The 15,789-nt window shown below is 37.6% G+C and overlaps 1 protein-coding gene across 1 annotated transcript in view; it reads right to left on the bottom strand.

Moving 5' to 3' along the window:
- Nucleotides 1-1,632: 1,632 nt before the first annotated feature.
- Nucleotides 1,633-15,789, bottom strand: part of MYRFL (myelin regulatory factor-like) — a 34,164-nt gene continuing 20,007 nt past the window's right edge. The window contains exons 12-20 of the mRNA XM_010190047.1: nucleotides 15,259-15,322; nucleotides 14,037-14,122; nucleotides 13,437-13,543; nucleotides 12,751-12,906; nucleotides 6,279-6,366; nucleotides 6,064-6,138; nucleotides 3,926-4,034; nucleotides 1,813-1,887; nucleotides 1,633-1,719 (exon numbers count right to left, since the gene is read on the bottom strand). Coding sequence (XP_010188349.1) covers nucleotides 1,633-1,719; nucleotides 1,813-1,887; nucleotides 3,926-4,034; nucleotides 6,064-6,138; nucleotides 6,279-6,366; nucleotides 12,751-12,906; nucleotides 13,437-13,543; nucleotides 14,037-14,122; nucleotides 15,259-15,322 — 847 coding nt within the window. The remainder of the gene's footprint in view (nucleotides 1,720-1,812; nucleotides 1,888-3,925; nucleotides 4,035-6,063; nucleotides 6,139-6,278; nucleotides 6,367-12,750; nucleotides 12,907-13,436; nucleotides 13,544-14,036; nucleotides 14,123-15,258; nucleotides 15,323-15,789) is intronic.

The raw sequence follows: 15,789 nt of genomic DNA, 5'->3' as shown, positions 1-15,789 counted from the left end.
AAAACACACATGAGTTACCATTTGTGAACAGGTGACACTTCTTAGGAATTAACTTCAAGTATGGACCATAAAATACTAAAGGCACAAACTTCTGATGTTTTTGGGTCCAGAGTTCCAAGTCCAGTGAGTCTCTGGGATATTAGAGAATGAAGGATTTACATCATAATTACTGCCCAGGAAAAAAAAACAACAAACCCAAAACAAAACCTAACCCTTATATGTTTAAGGTGACTCACTCTTAAGTGAGTCATTTAAGGCAAAAAATCCATGGACACTGCAGTTAACCCCAACTGAAGCACATACATCTAAGAAAATCAGTGAGAAGGTCATCCTTAAAGGAAATCCCAAAATAGTGACAACAAAAATGCCCAATGAAAGCACAGAAACAAATTAAACTCTCCCATCACGTTGTCAGACAATAAATATGCAGTTAAGACACATTGGTGTTTACAAAGACTGTGGTCAGCTCTTTTTTATAGATTAATTTTGCTTCCTAATGTTTCCCTTTCACTGCTAAATAAAGAATTTCATTCAGAGTAAGGTTGTTCAAATGTAACTTTTACATTATAAATCTTCAAAAGCCTACAGTCTCTCCATTATATTTACTTTCTCTTTACACAAAATGAATGATTGTTCCAAACATACCCCACAACGCTCTTTATACTGTACGTGGTTATTACATCTGTTTTCCTTCTGTCTGAGCAAGTAATGTGAAATTTCATTCAAATAGCTTTCCATTAAAAATGTATTTCCTAAATACAAACAGAAAGATTTCTCCCATGCAAGTGCGTATCCACATCCATTCTAGAAAGCCACGCAGGCAAGACATTCTTCTTCTCCAATGTTTCTGTTCTTTCATCACACTAGCACAAATCATAAACACCATGGAAAAATAAACAAACCTGAATTTAGGAGTAAATAGTTCATTCCTGGTGTACAGTTCAAAAAAAAAAAGGTAGCTGAAACATATCTCGTTCAAACAGCAGCAGCATCATCAAATCACACAACTGTAACGGTAATGATGGTACTGCTTTCTGAAATGGACATACTTACACAGACCAGATTTGACCTGTTGTTCTCTAACTTACAGAACTTATTTTAGAGGGCATTTGCACAGTGCTATATTTCTCTCTCAAAGTTTTGTTTGGTTTTTGTTTTGTTAGTGAAAAAAAATAGATCTATATATAAATAAAGGGCAGCAAAAACCAAGAGAAGGTATATGCCTGTAGGACAGAAGTAGGTCTCCTGACTGCAAATGACATTTTATTATCTTACCATCTTCTGAGGACTGGAGTGTATCCCAGCTTAGTGGGGCTCCTACCCATTTGTTCTTGTCTGCTATATGTACCATATCATATAACTTCACGGTGATCAATGGGATTATTTATTTACACATCACATACTCCAGTGCCTCATGTCCTTTTAGAAACAGTTCCTGAAATTTCAGAGCTACAGTTGTTGTCAAATACTTTCTTTTTCTCCTTTGTTTTTAATTTAAAAGTAAAACAAACAAGAAGTGCCATGCAACTCAGCAAGAGGTTTAAAAAGATATCCAGGGCCATTCACAAGTCTTTTTTTCATATCAAGTGCTTCATTGTCTTTTCCCCAAAGAACAGAAGGATCAGCAACATTTTAGTTACACTGCCGATAAAAATAGAAGTAGTAATCAGTAAAAAACATTCCAGCAAAATAAGGATCTGTCGAGCAGTCTGCAAAACCCTGCAGAAGAAAAATAAAGGAGATTCATATAGGATCTTCTCTCAGTTCTAATGCTATTTGCCTTTTGCTGTGTTGCCATTTGGAAAGGCTTACCGGTGCAGCTACACGGAAATAGTATGCGCTGTCATACAGTTTAGCTACAGGGAGAGTCCAAATATGCTGACGTCCCTAGATGATAAATGAGAGAGAGAGATTAGATAACCTTATTTCACATTAAATTGGAGAGAAGAATAGGCTCTGGAAACATTTCATTGATAAATGCAGTGCAAAGTAATTATGATAACAAGACTTGATAGCTACAGTCAGAGTATTTAAAGACAAAGTGCTGACTTTAAACCCTGCAAAATGTGGGTTTGCTCTGATCAGCTCTGCACAGGAACTGACAGACATCTGGCTCCCAGCGACACTCGGCTGGCTCTGAATACCTGAACTCCCTCTCTCGTTTTCCAAGCAAATCCCACAAGAAATAGGGATTGTTCCTGATGTGCCAGATGGTCCGAGAGCTTTAAAGTGTAATAGTAGCAAATGGCAATTCTGCTGATTTTGAAACAGCATTTGTAGTAGTCCTCAGAAGGCAGTGAAAGTTTCTCTATATAGTCTAAAGATAAGAGTAGCATCTTCACTCAGTATTTCAAAAGCAGACACAGGCAAGGTTTCAAGCTGATTTTGATTGCAGTACCCTGCCATGTACAAATTAAATAACATATTTTGTATCTGAAATGTTTATGCTACAATAAATAAAATAAAATTCAATCCTCACTTCTTTTTGACCTAATGATCCATGGTAACTTTTATTTCATCGGTTTCTACTGTCTCAATTTCTTCATCTTTCCCTCCTCCCTTCACTTCCTGACACATTCTCTCTGTTCATGCAATAGAACTTATGTGAGACTGCTGAATCCAAATGATTGCTGTCCTGTCCTTTGGCACAGAATAAACCTTCCAGTACCTAGGAAAATCCTCATAGAAAAAAAACCTCTTCAAGTAGCCAGCATTTCTGTTCTGAGTCACATCAAACCTGAATGCTCACTGCTGCTGGTTAACTTTAGTCTTTTGATGTGGATTTCAGGTTGACACAAGAAATCTCTTTGACCAGTTTAGGCAGTAAGCTTCAAGGATATTTTGGCATTGCAAAACTCTCTGGATCTGACTTAATTTTAATTCTGCTGGAATTACGGCAGACAGGTCAAAACTTGGACAATTTTGGCCTTCTGATGGTTTTGCAGCAGTATCAGAGAAGGCCGCAACTTTTTGCGACGACATTTGAAAGTTCACCAGAAACTCAGCTGAAGGGTGGCAATATCCCAACTGCTCTAATTTGATAAAGCACCAAAAAAGTTATTTGAAAACAATTAAGAACATATCATATATAGCACCATAGATCAGAAACCTAAAGACTCTGAAATGACTTCCAGCTTCACAGAGGTTTCTCCTACAACATGGTCAGAAATGCTACTATCCTTGCTTCTGCCTTTCCTTCTGTTTTAGCCAGAATAAACATTTCCAAGCAATGTGGACAAATCAAGGCCTTGAAAGAGTCTTATACTTCCAGAGAATTTGAAGGGAGTTTAAGGTTTTCATCAATTTACTGGAGATGATCAAAATCTGCAAGATGTGGTCTCTGAATATTTTTTTACTGGGAGAAGCTAACATGTTTTAACAGATTTTATTCCCACTGAGGCAATCCAGAGAACACTATGTAAACAAATCTTGTTTTCACAATGAAGAATTTTCCCTAGAGAGATTTAGTGGTAAACTGCTGTTCACACAGAAGTAAAGGGGCATACTACCATTATTTCCAGTTAATTCAAGATTTAAAAACTGAAAGCCATTACCCATAAGACAAAAATAGAAACAGTAGACTAGATGAGAGTTTGGAGGACACTACCTCCTATGGCTCTGGGTGAAAAGTGCTCCCGTTTCTTAAGTATCTCTGGAGATATAAAGAGGTTTAGTGGTGAGTTAGGCTGAAGTAGACTAAAACCATCCTTGTAGAGAGTCACTAGATAAATTTTTAGAAAAGTCAGCAGAAAACTGACTCATGCGGAAGGTTGCATCTCATTATGGCCGTGCCAAACCCAGCTATGACTGGCAGACTTAAAGTACCATTTGGATTTCTGCTACCTTAATCAAGATCAGAATGTCATAGCCATTAATTTTATAAAAATGATCCCCACAAGGCAGAGTATTGCTGCAAAAATCTTACCTGCGTGGTTTCTAGGAAATTCTCCCTGCTGTTTTTCCTCAAAGAATAACTGAAGCAATAATTTCCAATTGTGACTTTGCAGAGAAATACAATTAATGGTTCTGTGGTGCTTCAAGAAACAGAAAAACAAGAATCTAACCCATTGCTTTTAAATAGAAGAAGCATATATAACAATACAATATGCATGGGGGGGAGGGTGGAATCTGAAGTATTGAATTGTGGAAAAATAAAGCAGAGGATATGGTTGATAAGAAGGAGATAAACCTAAGCTACCAACATCTAATCTGGTCCCATTCCCTCCCACTGATGGAGGTTGCTTTTTATTTGGAAACCTGGGTGATCTTTACAGTTAAGATAAATCTAGAAATATACACTAAATTTCCTCAAAAAGCATTTTCATACCAGAAGATAATGTATATGACTTTTTATACAAATTAATGGTCATCACATGCTTGAGTTTTATGGCTTACCTCATGCATAGGCAAAATATACCTGTGCCAGAGGGTACCTGGACAACTAAACACAACATCAGTTTCATGGGTGACAAGCCCAGAATAAGTCTTATAAGGACTTATATAAATGACTCTAATTTACCACCTTACACATGCAAATGTATCACTAAAAAGAAGTAAAAATATCCCAGACTTTATCTGGGAAAGCAGTGGTAAACAGAATTTAATTCAGAACTCTTCAACAGCAAAGTCCCGTGGTCATACCTTCTCCAAACTATCCCTAGAGAGAGTTTCCAGCACTTCCTAGCTTGCCAGATGGCTTTTCTGAGAAGAGTATAAACAAACAAACATGCCTTGGGCATCCAAAGGAACTCAGATATGGCAATGGCTAGCCGAAAAAATGAAAGCAGAAGGTGGGGAAAAGATTACTTAAATATTTACAGTTTATGCTGTGAGGAACAATGGAGCACTCCCAGCAAAATGTGCTTTCACAACCTTAACGAAGTATTTAAGAAATAACAATTTTAAAGCATATTATTCATGCATGGCAGATTCCTTGTCCTAGATGGACTGCAGTGCTGTGTGTTGGTTTCATTTGACTGTATTCAGCAGGCCTAAAACTTTTCCAGCTTTTTGAAGTAGTTACAGTGTCTTACAACATTTGGACACAGCAATAATCCAAAAGATGTTTGGGATTTCTTAAGCATTTTTGGTTTTGTTAAGCTTGTGGTTTTGTTTAGTAAAAGTTTATATCAAAGGTATATATTGAAAATCACCCTCCCAGCAAACCACAAATCAACATCCTAAATAAATTCAGCACCTGCACCAGTGAAACTCTGAGTATAACATGGGAGGATTGCATTATTAGTTTATAATGGCATACACTTAAAAGACAGATTCTCAGTTGTTGTAGAAAACAAGCAGGCACCACAGGAGTTCTGTTATATTTCCTCTTATCTGAAAAAGACGGATGTTTACAACTATAATATTCAAGATCAAAAGACTGGACCTAAAGACCATAAATTCACAGAGCCCTTTCTTGGAGAGACTGGAGTCATAAAGTGTCATCAAGCAGCTGTGCTGGCTATCGCTGGCCTTCCTCAGAGAAGAACCCCAGAAGAAAGGATTTGTTACTTCTGGGAGAACACAGTGGAGCTAGACTGCTATTTGTGGAGAAAGTATCTACTGAGTGGAATAAGTTTGCTGCTTATTCCCACTGTAAGTCACAATTTTATGTATTACCAGAGATTCCTGCACAAAAATCCTCTTTAACAGTGCTTGGCACAACAGGCCAAAAAAGGTGTTCTCTGGAACTATATATATATATGTTCTGATTAATATTTCTCTACATCAAAAAACCTCAAATCCCTAGTCCACAGGTCAGAATCCTACTGATATATGCATACATGTCTGCTCAAATGATCATTAGACTGAACCTTAAGACTACTGGATTTTAATATGTGCATCAATGGGTAAAATTGTCATTTGCTGAGAGTGGTATTGGGCCTATGCTACATCAAAGGATCTACCCAAAGGTCTACAGTAAGGACTTAGCTGTGCATAGATTTGTCCCACTCCTCTAAACAGGGACAAATTCACGTCACAATAGAAATCAGGCAAGAATTACTATTTTAAAAAAATGCACCACTGTCTTGTTATGTGTGCATTATCTTTAATTGTACTTACTTTATTTCCAGTGAGATTTCTACATTCATGGGTGTATATTTGTTAACAGGAATAAGATAGCTGTAATTTCCAGACCTGAAAAAGGTGGCATTAATGCATATAAGAATTTGGTATTTGTAAATACAGAAATTGCATTATTTATTTCTTTTTTATAAATTACACATTAATGATATTCTATTCCAGCATAATAAAGCATAATAAAATTATTTACCTACCTGCACTGTAGATTTTTACTGCAATAGCGATTGTCAATGCTTTGCTGAGTTTCCAAAATCTGTATGGAACTGATTGTTGTATCAATCCCTAAAAATATTAAGAATAATGTTTTCTTCTTGATTATTTCAGAAATCTTAGATAAGAGCATAATAAAGTTGCTGTTAATACAGTAGTATGTACCCCCTTGCTTGCTACTACAGGAGTTGCTACAGGTCTAAATTAGTGCTCAATAAAAAGCCTTTTTTGGGTTCCATTACAGGGAAGATAAGATCCTTGTTCAATTTACAGTGACAAATATCCTGGGCAGCATCTAGTGTCATAACGTTTTCTTTTGGGCAGTCCATAGTTAGGACCTGCAACATCTCAGACCCCTAAACCAGCCCAATTCAGTCTGAGCTGTGAAAGGCTCTCAAACAGAAGGGGCTGAACAGGTTTCATCCTCCCAAGTGGACCTAGGCTCACACTGGTCTAGGGAAGGCCCAGGTGGGGAGGAAGCATGTGAGCCATCAGCAGATAGCCGGACTCCAGCTGTTGCCTACAGCATCAAGCTGCTGATATTTTAAATCTTACAATGTGGTGCAGAAACCGTAAGGACAATGTGGATCAGTAGGCCCAAGCCTGCTCTTCACCTCGCATTGTGGACACTGGTTTTGTGTTTCTGGTCCTCTGCTCTACAGCAACAGTTCCCTGCTTTGTAAAGAAACCTGATGATGATAGGCTGACCTGTGCTCTGATTATAAAACATCTGTGTGGTAGCATATACTTAACTTTCAGCCTGAAAATATCCACATGTATGCTTAAGTGGCAGAGGGAAATGGAGCATATTTATCTCAAAGAGCTAGCACAGGAGAACATTTCCCTCTGACACAGCATCTCAGTACCACACTTATCATAGTAATGCCGTGGAGGCCCTTTCCTGAGATGTGTAGCCGTGTAAAAAAAAATCAGAAGGGGAATGATTTTTCCCACATCATCTCACTGGGACATGCCCAGGCAACAAGCAGAACCTGTGTTCTGTTTCTCACATGGCCCTGTGTAGCAACTTGCTTTAAGTGCATGCCAGTGTATAGATGTTTTATCATCCTAATCTTGTCTAATTTTAATCGAACACTTACCAAAAAACCCTTAAAACAGGGCATCCACATAAACAGAAAAGACAAGGCATAATCCTACTTACACTGAATGAATGCCAGAGCATACCATTATAACATGGGTAATCAGCAGATACTAATCTTCATGGAAAATAGTCCATATTTTTAGCCCAGACTGGCTCTGACAGCAGTGCACAGTCACTAAAAGGGGAGCCTGAAACCAAGTCAAATGTGCTGTGTTGAAGAACTTAATTTCATTGCCACTGATGCAGACAGTGTCAGGATCCTAAGGCAGAGATGTCCCCTTTCAGCAGCTGATGTTTTTAATCCAGTAGGTCAACTGGGCCAAATCCCAAACACTCCCTTTACTCTGTATCATGCATTTCCTGCTCACAAGCACCACACTCGTATGCTTAAGCATTTTGTTGTATAATGGTTAGCAGTGTTGAGGCACCTCACAAGACTTCAGCCCCTGACAAGGAAATGTCATTTGTCATTTTATTGCTCCTGAAGCCAAGTCTAAGAACTCTCAAGGGAGGGCAGCCAGAATGCCCATAAAAATCTAATGAAGATGTAAGAATAAATTGCAGTGCAAGAAAATTATAGTGAACCACAGGTATTTAATAGATTTCTAAGTGCTAATTCTCTATGATGACCAGTTATAAATGAAACTTCTCTAAATTCCAGCATCAGAATTCCAGTTTAAAAGTTATACAGTTATACATTTCAACAGTTTTGCTTTTTTTTTTTTTAAAAATGAGACTTACAGTCATTTCCAAGATCAGGTCTTCTGTTAGATTTTTTAGCGAGATCTTTTTCGGGTAACATGTTACTTTTGTTTCCTGTGAAAGGAGGTACGTATAAATGTCTCCAAGTTAGCCTTGCACACTTTTAACAGCAAAATATGAATACAACACCAGAAGATGTTTTGTTAACAAACGTTAAAAATGCCTCAAGCATGCATAACCACAAGAGAAATCTTTAAAATACAAAGCATCACTATTCAGAAGACGAAGTATATGGTCAAAAGAAGTTCGTAGATAACAAGAAACAAGCTTTTGAAATTCTACAGTGTATCTGAAACATTTCAAAAAATAGCCTAATAGAAAAGATTTCATCTTACATGCAGAATTTCACCAATTGTTGTAACAGAGAGCCAAATTAAAATTCAACATCCAGTCAGGCACTTAAGCATAAATCTGATCATAAAGACACATCTTTCTTGTTAGTGAGAAAATTAACAAACAGGCATTTGCCACAGAAACATAGTCCACGAGAATCATTCAGCTTTTTGAATGTGAGATGTAAGACACTGAGGACTGACCCAAGTGAGACCCAGTACTTCAGAGAGAGAAGGATGAGTCACCAAATTAAAGAAACTAATACACAGCTCTAACAACATCATCACCAGGTTCACTGATGTCACCTCTGTAATTTCAAACATTGAACGAGGCTGGGAAATATAAGCTGATGATTTTTTTTTCTCTATTCATTTCTTCAGCATTTCTCTAGAAAAGTGAACTTTAAAAGATCTTTTGAATAATCACAACCTCAGGAAGGCAAGAGGCCCTTCAACCCCACGGGAAATGGTTTAAAGCTATTCCTGTGCTTTTACACTAACTGCCCACCAAGAATCTGTCCAGAGGCATGTTACCAATAACCTGGCACCGAGAAATGTTGATCTTGCCTAAACTAACATGCTTCATCAAATAAGATTTCATCTGGGAAAAAATTGAATCAGGTATTTCTAGAACACCAAAATGCACTGTTCCCACATTTTCCAACTAGATTTCAAAATTAATCTTTAGAACAGAAGTCACTGCTTCATTGTATAAAAATTTATTTTACAAAAGGGAGGACCAGAATGCATTATTTCACTGAGATTGAAACAAGCAGCTGGGTTGACCTTACTGTTTTATTACTCATTCCAGATTTTGGCTTTTGTTTCAGTAGTGGGAAAGATGAAAATTCAGACTTTCCTCATGCTGGTAGGTGACTGAGAGCATGGAACAACACAAGCAACTGGAGTCTGAGGACTCAGAAGCAGCATAATACAAAATCAGCTCTAGGATTTCTATAATTTTTGTGTTTTGTTATGAATCTCTGGTACTGCTGCCAGTTATTCCTTGAATCCATTTTCTATTTACTTGCTCATCATACCAGTTCTGCCAACTTAGGTGGTAACTGTCATATTTAGTACTAATCTGCTGCCCCATTTTTTTACACTGTGATGTGCTGCCACACACCCAGAAAAATGGCTACTTTATGCATGCAATCACTCACAGTAGGTCTGGAGGCAGATCTAAAAAAGACCTGATCAGTCTCTCATTCCTCCTTTTAATTTACAAACTAGATGTCACATCGTCCTTTCACTTTCTGCTGATTTCTCTTAATAGTCTAGATATGCCAGCAATGCATTAAACGTTCCCTGCCTTTTTGCACTTTCATTATCAGAGAATTATTCTGTAGGAAAACCTATACCCCCTGGAAAAGGTAAAAGATTCCTCACTGAAAGAAAGATGTTCTCCCTGTAGATACAAAACTTCAGCTGTGCAAGTATTGGTAGGCATATTTATTGCATACACTGAATTACTAAACATCTAATACTGTGATTCCTTGACAGATGACAAAGTATTAGGTGGATAACAAAAATCTATAAAAACTAGAGTGCAGACATATTTACTTCACTAAGATTTCAACTATCTAAACTGAGTCAGTAACCAGTACAGAAAATTGTTTTAACTTAATTTTTTACTCTTCATAAAATTACTGTTTCCTTGTCCTTTAAGCTGATGCAATCCAAGTGAAAGGTATAAAACAGGACCCTGAAGTTATTTTTATTTGGAGCTCAAGTTGCCAATTGAGAACACCGAGAACCATGAAAAACACTGTAGCAGCCTTCAATAAATTGTGGTAAAGTTTCATTCTGTCACATATGGTAACTCTGAGGGCTTTCTCAAGGGCCCATGTTGGGTGTGAAGATCCAATTCCGTAACAAATACAAAAATATGAGCATGACCAGAATGTAGTGAGGCTATCCATTATCTTCAAATAAGATTCAGATCAACTCATCTAATAAATTTGGTCTCTCTCCTTTTCCTCAAGCACTTTCTGCTTCTAATTCACATGAGTTTCAATGTTCTATAAGCAGTATGAAAAAAAACCTGCTGATGATTTCTTGTGGTAGTACCTTGCTATGAACCCATTAACGGCCATCTGAAGACAATAAATTGAAATGCATTAAGTCAACCAAAATCTAGCAGGAGCCCTCACCAAGAATTTATTGTGAGGGAGAGACGCCAGAGAGAAACAACACTCTAGGAGAAGGTACGGACAGTTACCAGTGACACTTAACGCAAAGGGGAGAGCAAGGAGAACTAAAGGCATGGAAGCAGAGAGCAGAAAAGGCCCAGATGCTGAAAGGTATTCACTCTCCTCCTTCCCACTGAAATCAGTAGGAGTTCAAAAGTCGAAATCCTTCAGAGAAACCAGTTCTTAAAACAAAGTATGAGGGAAAAGGCCACATTAAGCTGCACTACATAAAGATGTGCTGATTTTTTGTTTAATAAATTTCTCTTGCTTATGAATGCTTTTGTTTCTACTTCAACACTCCCAATAGCCTTCTCCTCAACATATCTGAAATGCAAGGAATTAGGTTCTACACTGGAGGCACTCAGTAGCAGCCTGCATTCTCAGAGTTCAGGTGTCACATGGGTGGAACAGTAAAAGGTCTGTTAAATATGAACTCCTAAATTAGCATTTAATTCAACTGCAATGCCAAATAGTTTTATCTTTCCATGAATCAGACTAATCAGCTGACTCTAAAATATCCACTGAGTATCTTGATTATTCCCCATATTTAACTCTTAGCTTTTTGTTCTGAAAGCATTTTCCTTTTCATTTATCTTGACTACAGCTACATTAAGCAGCTTGTTGCTTTTCCTTCTGTTTGGATTTCATGTTGACATTGTTACCTTCTGCCTGGGGATACATTCAGCTTCATTAAACTTGTGCAGATCTGAAATCTTTCAGTAGCTTGTGTACTGTGCTGATTTTTCACTCTTGGATCCACACTGAATGCTATTTGGAGCATAAGACATTGAGAAGGTAATGCTTTGTGTTTATTCTTATCTTCTCTTTCCACCTAATATCAAAAGCAGCCAGCTGGGTATAGAAGGTTTTCATATTCCATTTTCATCCGTCTACAGCTCCCTCATTTGTAAATGAGATTAATGTCTTTTTAATTAATCAACACTCTTTTAGGCTTCCAAACAATACAAATCACTTAGGTATGACGTCTCGAAAGCACGGTATTGAGCTGTATCTGCCACAGGGCTCACTGCAGCACTAATCACAGGAATCACAAAGACCACTCAGACGGAGCTTGTCTGCAGACAACAGCACTTTGCAGCATAAAGAATGGCCAGTGGCTGAACCCCGCTGAAACCGCTCATGTGGTAAGAGCATCCCAGCAATTGGCAACATCTGCCCTGGTAGACGTTTGTACTTCAGAGGCTGAACTGCATTTGTCCCTGATTTCACCTCAACTTGTCAGCTGTGGTTGGAGCAAGAATTGTTCCCAAGGCCAAAAAGGAAGAGTACAAATGCTGAGTTTAGTAATACTGAGTTTAGTAATACTAACACTTCCTTCTAGACATTGACAATGTCAAGGTTTGGGAAAGCAGAATCCAGATTCCAACAACATTTGTATACCTTTATGTATAAACCCTTTCTTATAAATATTACAAAAGTTGTAAGCAATACACCTATTCATCTATTACACACATAGCTTTTGGCGGACAATATCTGAGAGTAATTTTACATTTCAGTAAAAGTAAATTATTTCATGGAGCTCTGCCTTCAAATAACATTTATTTACTCAAAATCCCTGCCTGAATGAGCAGAGTTTTAATTCTGCTGTGTTCTCTGGCAGCTGAATTCCTATCTCTGCCCACAGAAAAGATGTAGTATCACCACACTGTGACACCATTAAATGTTTTGGGTTTTTTTACACGTGTTAATTCACCCTCCACTACCCTCAGTCAGCTCCTGGCCAACTGTAGCCAAAGGTTAATTAAAGGGATTAGTGGCTTTCTGGTTCACACAAAATCATTCACTATGAATGGCCAGGGAGAACAGTGACACCTGACAAAATGTCTTAGGACCCAGAACTCTTAAAGGTAACCAGGCCAGCTTTTTCAAAAACATATTGACTGCACTGATGATTATCCTGATATAACTATCAGGACTGTTTAAATCCTCTGGATTAGGCACTATTGTTGGAAGCTAACTAGCTTTAAAGATTCTTGCCCCTTCCCCCACATTCTTCATATAGTCTTTACTCAAGTGGTAAAAAATAGAAATTAATGTTTCAACTTACGTTTCTCCTTTGCATAGGTTTTGTCGTAACTTAGAGATTTGATTTTTTGTTGATGGATTGGACAACAATAGACCTTGTCACAAGGCAAAATGTCACAGAAATTCACTTCAGGGATCCTGCTGATGGTCTGAGAAATTGTGCTTTCCCCCTGCAATGCTAAAGGAAAAAAAACCAACATCATTCTCACTAGTGCTGTGTGTCTACTGGCATTTTATAACAGCACAGAAATTAAAAGCCTGTTACGTGTATGCAGACCAGCAGAGATACAGTACCTGCTGTAGTGGTAGAGGGAGGAAGTACAACAGAACTTGAGGTACTGCTAATGAAGAAAAACAATTCATTAAGAAATGGACATCAGAGTTGTGGACCAAAACAGATCAGTCCACAATCTATTATTAATTCTAATTTACTAACACTAATTTTACTACTTGCCTGTAAATTGGATGTTGTTCAAAATGTCTGTCATGGATGCTAAGTAAATATAGGGTCGATATTGTCAAAGCACTGTAGAAAGAGAATTATTATGCAGATTTAAATCCATCTCTTATATAACATACTATGAATAACAACCTTGAGAGCACCTTATGCATACATAGTAATGTAAAAGTTAACTATCGGATCACTTCCCCTTTTGTGGGAAAAAATTTGGCTGAATTTAATGGGTTTTAGGTCAAACACTTACATACAGCTAAAGTCAACATAAAATATGGTCAGGTTCCAATTGTAAATAGAATCAGAACACCAGTTAAAATTAATCAGTTCACGAAGAGATTGTAAACCACAGGTTTTTGGACTGGAAACAGAAATGGCAATCTCAAAGGTCCAGAGCGTAGTTTCCTTTCCACAAGCCCAAAGCCACAACTTAAACTTTCAGAGTGACAGGACTGTCCACCACACTGGGAACAAGTCCAGCTTCATTTCACACAACTGAATCACTCTGTACATCAGAAATTGCACTAAGGCACAGAATGATTGCACAAAACGTGCAGAGCATCACGAGTTCAGCTTTGGACCTGCAGCACAAGACACTGAGATACATTCAAGGTGCACCATACCTTGTGACATGGGCAGAGATTAGTAGTGTGTGCACCACGTGAGTATCTCACTTCTCTAAAACTATTTCAACTTCACAATATTAGCAGGCATATTTACTGTTAACTTTAATACATTGTGTTCTTTGAGTATGAAGGGAGAGAAGAAGAAAAAAAATTGCAATCTTTCTTCTGATGAAATATGTAGAAAGGGGAAGGGAGAAACAAGTCAACTTGTTGATAATTAATTGTTACCATAGTGCCATAATAGCAATCAAAGCTATTATAGTCACCCGGAAAATCTTCACAGGGCAAGACTCTCTCTTCTTTGACAAACAAACCTAAGGAAAAAAAAATGTTTGGTTAATTTAAGTGGCACATAACTAAGCTACATTTAGTGGATTAAGAAATACTACACTAGTCTGACTTTAAGTTAACTTAGTTTCTTTCAGAGGAACCATACAAGTCATCCTTATATAGGGGTCAACACCTAAAGAGAAAAACTTCAGTAATGAAAGGCTCCACACTTTTGATAGTATGAAGACAGAAACATTACACAGGAAGAAAGGGTGGCCAAAGATAACAGCTCCTTCTGTTCTCTTTCTGCTATTTTTCATACTCCTGTAGAATTTCAAAATCAAATTAAGAACTCAGTAAGCAGTGGCCAGAAGTAAAAGATGAGCAGCTTTCAGTATATGCCTTGACCATGTTAAACCGGGGCTGGTGTAAATACAGAAGAAAGGCAATCTCCAAACAAGTAGGATGGTCATAGATGACAAAGCATTTGATGGTCATTATGGCATAAAGAACATTTGACCTATTATTTTCTCTTGCTCTTTGGCACTGGCAAAAGCAAGGTAGGCAAATGAGCATTGGTTCATCTTAAACAACAGGACTTAGCAGTCTAGGAAGACTGTCTTGAAAAAGTTCAACATATATTCCCTAACTCATTCAATCCCTGTGAAAACGGGTCTCCTCTTTCTATACCAACATATGGGCAAGTGGAAGTCATTGAACAAAGCAATGACATTCTTAACCACCTGAAAGACAGCATCATCCAGCACAAAACAGAAGATGCTGACTGAAAACTACAGAGAAAGACTCATACAAAGAAGAAAGCTGAGGAAGAATTATCACTGTGCAGACTCTCAACCCGAAATGAGCATTTCTGTGTAAGGCTGCACCTCACCATGTGAGCACACCTAGAGGCCCAACCATTTTCTCCTGTTGAGGTCTCCTCCTTCACACCATTACATAGCATGGATCTACTCTCACACACATGATGTGCAAGAACTAGAAGTGTCTCACGTGTACACTCTATCTCAGTACAGTTAGTTTTTAAGATTCTAGCATAACACTAAATATTCCTGGCTACAGAATTTGATTCTATATTTAGAAACATGAAAGCTTTCATCAGTATTTCAGCATTTACAAAAACTCCCTCATAGGCATATTTCATGTATTTAATTTTACTCACCTTGCCGGATTTTAGTGGGACTGATTTTTTTGATGGCAAAAGACTAGTAGCTCGACTATACCTGCTGTAAGAGACAAGATCTCTTTAACATTCAAATGTCTCAGCAACTAATAAATGAAAGATGTTTTCAATAGGGTGTTAATGTCACTTGCTTTTGCAATTTTAATATTTAAAAAGAGAAAGGCAGAAGTGTCACCAGACTAATTTCCAAGAACAAGGCCTCCAGTTAACTCATTCAGGTGAATGCTATTAAATGCTACATTTGATTTCAAAGAAAACTTGGGGAAATGGTTTAGAAACACAAAACACTCATTACTTCCACTGAAGCACTAATAAAGATTCTTTCTTGCAGAGACAGCTCTGCAGATTTCTCTTAGCAGCAATTTCGAAGCTCCAGGGATGTAACTGGACATAATCTACCCTTGCTTTATGCAACTGAAGCAATTACAAAAATTACTGCAATTTAACAGCCATTTCAAATATTAATTTTGTCAGTGAGTTAAAAAATATGAGAAATTTGCAAATTTTGCA

This window comes from Mesitornis unicolor, unplaced genomic scaffold, assembly GCF_000695765.1.
Source record: "Mesitornis unicolor isolate BGI_N332 unplaced genomic scaffold, ASM69576v1 scaffold18258, whole genome shotgun sequence".
Lineage (NCBI taxonomy): Eukaryota > Metazoa > Chordata > Aves > Mesitornithiformes > Mesitornithidae > Mesitornis > Mesitornis unicolor.
Note: the sequence above shows the minus strand (reverse complement) of the source record. Positions and strands in the feature narration are given on the sequence as shown.